The 6,511-nt window shown below is 41.2% G+C and overlaps 1 protein-coding gene across 1 annotated transcript; it reads left to right on the forward strand.

Moving 5' to 3' along the window:
• Window positions 1–3,279: 3,279 nt before the first annotated feature.
• On the forward strand, window positions 3,280–3,762 carry LOC123752109 (uncharacterized). Its single transcript, XM_045734175.2, has one exon. It carries the CDS (start codon window positions 3,280–3,282, stop codon window positions 3,760–3,762), a length of 483 nt encoding a protein of 160 aa, XP_045590131.2.
• The last annotated feature ends 2,749 nt before the right edge of the window (window positions 3,763–6,511 follow it).

Here is a 6,511-nt window from a genome sequence, read left to right on the forward strand (position 1 = left end):
CAATTCCTGTTACTATTTTGTACGTAGTGATCATATCACCTCTTTTTCTTCTGTCTTCTAGTTTTGGCATATTTAATGCTTCTAACCTCTCCTCGTAGCTCTTGCCCTTCAGTTCTGGGAGCCACTTAGTAGCATGTTTTTGCACCTTTTCCAGTTTGTTGATGTGCTTCTTAAGATATGGGCACCACACAACAGCTGCATATTCTAGCTTTGGCCTAACAAAAGTCATGAACAATTTCTTTAGTATATCACCATCCATGTATTTAAATGCAATTCTGAAGTTAGAAAGCATAGCATAGGCTCCTTGCACAATATTCTTGTGTGTGTGTGTGTGTGTGTGTGTGTGTGTGTGTGTGTGTGTGTGTGTGTGTGTGTGTGTGTGTGTGTGTGTGTGTTTAATTACTCGCCTAGTGGACTCAACATGTGATTATGTTAATATGAATATTCGAAACATCACTACGTTGTCTCTCATCGTTCTCAAGAACACGACCAGCCACCTTCACAAACATCTCATTATTAACTCTTATCCTCAGTCATGAGGCCAGCATCACCAAAAACATCACGTAGAGCTGAAATAACGTTATCATCCTGACTCTGATAGGTGTCGCCTTCATCCACTGATATTCTACAAAAATTTGCCTCACATTCGAGGTTCTCTGGGTGAACGTGAGGAGGCAACATGAGAGCATCATTACACTCCCACATAAAACTTTACTGCGCACTAGGCGCCTCATAGCATAATGTATCATGCACTAGCAGTGGGTAATTGTATAGCTATTGGCGTACATATTTCTTTACTTATCTAATGGAGGCTTCGAAGGCGATTGACTCGTGCGTGGTTATTGGTGTACTGTGCTCTCTTGCTCATTTGCACGAAACGGTCCTGTAATGTACGTCAAACACTGTAATTTAGAGCCCTCTGAAAGTGGAAAATACAAGAAAATATAAGAAATTTATTACTTCCTGATGGAGTTATTATGAAAACGACACATGAGTGATGTGACGTCTGAGGTGGTTAGTCATTATTCCACTTTGAAGATTCACGAGGAAATCAGTAGGAGCCACGAGAAAGACTCGAACCTATGCTCTGGGTAGTCCAATACACACGCCATAAACTACTACACCGCGATACGGTCAAAAGGAATGGCTCCTAAACCCTTTGGGCTGGACAGTAGAGCGACGGTCTCGCTTCATGCAGGTCGGCGTTCAATCCTCGACCGTCCAAGTGGTTGGCCACCATGCCACCCCCCCCCCCTTCCGTCCCATTCCAAACCTCTAGCCTGATCCCTTTCAAGTGCTGTATAGTCGTAATGGTTTGGTGCTTTTCCCTGATAATTTCCTCCCTTCCCTCCTACTGATTTTCTCATTGATACGTCATGTTAATGGGATTTTTTTGTATACTGAAATTCACCTACTCGATCATAAACAGGTTTACCAGAAGATTTTTGTTTAACTTTTACTTGATGTTTATTAGAAAATATCCTTCGGTGTTGTTTTTAACAGACTTGACAGTTTGCATTTTGCTATAACTTCCCTATATTAAACGAAGAAAGTAAGTGGTTAAATCACGATAACACAATAAATTACACAAAAAAATAAGACACTACGGGCTCACCATAGCCCGTGCTACTTGGAACTTTATTCCAGGTAGCGAATCTTTAACAACAAACAACAATAAATTTAGTGTACAATTTGGTACGAGATTGCTTGTATAGGAAAACAAGTGATGTGTCTTACGCAGCATGTTAGTAACCCGTGTTAGTAACCCAAGTTAGTAACCCGTGTTAGTAACCCGTGTTAGTAACCCGTGTTAGTAACCCATGTTAGTAACCCGTGTTAGTAACCCATGTTAGTAACCCGTGTTAGTAACCCATGTTAGTAACCCATGTTAGTAACCCATGTTAGTAACCCGTGTTAGTAACCTACGGGAATGATCGGGAGAGCGAGTATGTGTTTTGTCATTTTTGTGTTATTGTTTCCGTATATTCAAAGTGTATCTGAGGTCGTGCTGGATCTGTCCATGAACCTTACTCCTTTCATCAAAAAGTATATTTTCACTGCAACACCACCACCAATAATATCATCGGATTTATTATTGTTGATAAAAGAAATAATAGTATAATATTAATATTGAAAATTAGAGTGATAATAAATGGCATTAGTTGTTAACAAGAATATGTACACAAGTGATGTCGGCAGATAAGTCAATGTTATACAAAATTGTTAGAAAGTTAACTTTCCTAGTTTTTCCGACTCAACAAATTTTCTTTTTGTGTATACAAATTATCTGGACGACAGATGTTATTTGAAGGTCAAATAAGGGTCCAGTGGCATTGGAAAAGCTTATAATGTTCTTTACACATACTGTACACATACTTGATGTAAAGACAGTTTCTTTCGTATTCAGCACAGGGACGTTTTGACGTTTTTAAATTTATCTGAATGTTATTAAATTTAAACATCAGTACACTTGCAAACTAGCGGTTACAATTGGAGCACTGAAGGGGACAGGCAGCACAACCACGCTACAACTGTGACAGAGCTAGAGCACTGCAGGCGACGAGGAGCAGTTGTTGTTGTTTAAGATTCGCTACTTGGAACAAAAAGTTTCAAGTAGCACGGGCTATGGTGAGCCCGTAGTTGACTTACCAGGCACAGGAGCGGGGCTGTAACTCTCGACGAGGAGCACAACCGTGCTACATTTATAAAGTGAAGGTTACGGTGTCAGTGTAAGGTGCAGGTCAAGTGGTGTCAGTGTGAGCTGTTAATGTGTCCCTGATAAACTTGAGCCCAAACGTGCCAAATGAGTTAGTGTAGGTATGTGAAGTGTATAAAAACGACGGGGAGTAAGGACGTGGTGTGTAAATTAGAGGAAATATACGTAAAGGTGCTGGTGTTTGCAAGTGTCGTGAAGAGATTAATGTGAGAAGATAAGAGATGAAAAGTGAAAGGAGCATATTCACACTTGTAGTTGCGGAGAGAATTTTACATTACATAAATGCGCTGGAGTTCCTTGTTTCACTGATAACGTCTGGACCTGTGTTGTTCAAGACGTTCAGTGATAAGTTGTTCAAAGTAGAGGGAGTGATAACCGACGTCCTGGTTTGTTTGTAGTTGCTGGAAGTTTTAGAAAAACTATTTTTATGGTAACTATATTGATGTGTTTTGTGAGGTCTCCTGCATGGTTAATGGGATGGGAAAAGCCTTTGCTGCATAGTTAGAGTATTGGGTATTGAGAAATGGTGGTGTGGCGGTCATGACAGTGTGGTGCAACAGAACATGGGCAGTGTGCTGCAACAGATCATGGGCAGTGTGCTGCAACAGAACATGGGCAGTGTGCTGCAACAGAACATGGGCAGTGTGCTGCAACAGAACATGGGCAGTGTGCTACAACAGAACATGGGCAGTGTGCTGCAACAGAACATGGGCAGTGTGCTGCAACAGAACATGGGCAGTGTGCTGCAACAGAACATGGGCAGTGTGCTGCAACAGAACATGGGTGGTGTGGTGCAACAGAACATGGGCAGTGTGCTGCAACAGAACATGGGTGGTGTGCTGCAACAGAACATGGGCAGTGTGCTGCAACAGAACATGGGCAGTGTGCTACAACAGAACATGGGCAGTGTGCTGCAACAGAACATGGGTGGTGTGGTGCAACAGAACATGGGCAGTGTGCTGCAACAGAACATGGGCAGTGTGCTGCAACAGAACATGGGCAGTGTGCTGCAACAGAACATGTGGGTGAAGTATGCTTGGAAGTAGTGTATGTTTGTTGGCTTGCGTTTGTGAGCTGTGTTTGGAGGCTGCAAAAATGGAAGTGCGGCTGGGGGTTGCATCTTCCTGTACAATTTGAGAATAAAGATTGCTCGAGACTTGTAGCAAGTATCATCCTGTACTGACATTTAGTTTTCATTCCTTAATATTTCATGTTATTGTCAAGGTCACTTGAAGGTCAGAAACTCCGGTTTGAAAAGGTGCCTTAAGGGGTATATGTAGGCATGTTAAACGAAAGTGTATTGTCTACTCAGTGTCACATTCACATTTTCTTGGGCAGTTATTTTCAATCTAATATTGCTTGTGTCAAAACGTTTGAAGTTTTGGTCAAGGTTCTTTCGGTCGGTTCTAAACTACATTCAAACATTTGTTATATTTCGGTCTTAAAAGACATTTTCTGTAACAAGTATCTATCGAACCATTATTTTAAATGTTCCATAATCAATATTGTGGGATTTAACGTTTTTGTATATCTCTCGCTTGCAGATTCTCGAGGGGTTTAATAATGTTGAATCATGACGTATGAATTGAAAGGTAGGGTTTGTATGAGAGTTCTCACCTAGATGAATTCAACATAACATGGGCATGGGCATGCCTGGCTTTTCCTCTCGTTTTTCTTATCATATTAACAATTTAAATTGTGTATCGAATTAAAAAAAGGGCCCTCTGAAATTTGTTACTCATTTAAATGTGCATCTTTCATGTAACTACATTCTACTGTTCCTCACTTTGAACATTGCTTCTCTATTTGGTAAAAGTCCCCTTATGATTTTGTATGTCTTTATCATGTCTGCCTCATTCCTATTTTCCTTCATTGTGGCGAGGTCCAGTTCCCTAATCTTTCTTCGTAGCTCTGTGTGTGCGTGCATGCGTGCGTGTCGGTCTTCTCATATTAACGAATATTGAAGAAGCACCAGACAGGAGAGAGAACATAGCCTCAGGTAAACACAAAATACAATTTAAATAGAAGGAAAAGTAATAATTAAAATAAACCCACTTTATCGGGAAAGAAAGAGAAAAGCCGAGGAAGAGCTGTGATAAAGAGCAGAAAGACTGGAAGTGAAGTTAAGAGGGAGAGGAGGAGTGTGGTGGCAAGATGAAGGATGAGAAGGGGAGAAGGATGAGGGGGATGATTTGGAGGGGTGGAAATGGGGGTAGCGAGAGATGGGAGGGATGGTGGAGGAGTAAGGGGGTTTGTGGGCATCTGGGGGGTGATTATGATGATCATGGGTAATGTTGTTTGGAGGACTCATCCAGGCAAATGACTACTATTAACTTTTTTGCTGCATTCTGTCGGCGAGGCCGCAGTGTGGGTGAAACATAAGCGGCCTGGCCTTTTACATATTAATTATTATTTATATCATCAGATCGCCTCCCCCGCCTGCATATCACACTCCTCCTGACACTACCATAATTATAGAGCCAATCTCCATCAAACGCACCTCGTCTGAATACTCCATGGAACTATAAATTGCCATTATTAATCAAATAATTCATACCTCAGCGCCTCCCAAATGCTCTGAAAACACAACGATGGCCAGCGATACGAAGCAGGCTCGGTGACTGGACGGCTCTCCGCTCGGGCCAGATACACTCCCGTGCCCTATCATTTGTAAGCCTCGGGCGCTACCAATCTTTTATATGGAAATGCAAAAGTATGGGTTTCTTACATCAGCGGGGAGTTAGGTCAACGCGCATCAGTGGGACGCCAGGATTGTGAGGGGCTGTGATTTCCCAGGAGGGTGTCGGGTTGAGGATCGTGTGGTTAGGCATGATTACAGGGTTTGGAAGCGTTCTGTTTCCACTGTACCTACACCGTGGCGGATCCGGTCGACCCTTTGTTTATATAATGCCTCGTTCGCCTCCACCAGACGCAGCCACCGCCGTCACTCCAGCCCGTTCCTCACACCTTATTTATGAACCTCGTGGGGTTTAATCGCCGAATTCGACATTCCTTGGGGGGTTGACCTGATTGAATAAGAGGTCCTGATATTGCCCTCGATTAGGTCTTATTGTTCCTACCCGATGTTAAAATGTTCATGTTATACAACGTGTGAACTTAATTTGCATATTCTTTATTATGGGTCATTTGCATATCAGATAAAGAAATTGCTTATATTTACGTGATTTATTATGCATATTATTTTGTGTTTATACTGACTCCCATTACTATGATTTTGTTCTGACTTAAGTATTTTTATCGTTTTCGATATTTACTGAGTACGCTTGCCAATATATGTTATTCAAGATAATTCAGAGAAAATTGGAAATAAAGATAGAACAACTGTACGAATTTAGAATAAAACAATTGATTTATTTATACAAAAAGTTATAAGTTTTAATGATCTATAGTTTTATATACGAATATCAAGGGGGGAAAGAAGACCAATGTGTTCTATAGGCGAGTAGTCAATATAGTTATACTCGAATTACTGTTGCTGCTGCTATTGGTATTCCTACTATTATTATTGCTACTATTATTAATAGTTCTAGTCTGTCAAGGTATCGCTGGTGATGATCTGGTTGTGTGTTGAGATTATGTTCTTTGGTTAGGTCTTGCATATGAACATATGATCTCAACACACAACCAGATCAATATAGAGATATACTGACAAACAACAATGAAGTAATCGACAGATACAAGGACAGAAGAGGATTGGACATCGGCGAAGCACTACACATCAAACAAACTCACCTAACTACCAACAGCCAGCTAACATTTACCATCTTTGAGACG

This window comes from Procambarus clarkii, chromosome 24 (assembly GCF_040958095.1).
Source record: "Procambarus clarkii isolate CNS0578487 chromosome 24, FALCON_Pclarkii_2.0, whole genome shotgun sequence".
In the NCBI taxonomy this organism is placed as follows: Eukaryota; Metazoa; Arthropoda; class Malacostraca; order Decapoda; family Cambaridae; genus Procambarus; species Procambarus clarkii.

Bases quoted from the DNA above. Each gene is read 5' to 3' on its own strand.
- LOC123752109 (XM_045734175.2), top strand. From the start codon at position 3,280: ATGGGCAGTGTGCTGCAACAGATCATGGGCAGTGTGCTGCAACAGAAC.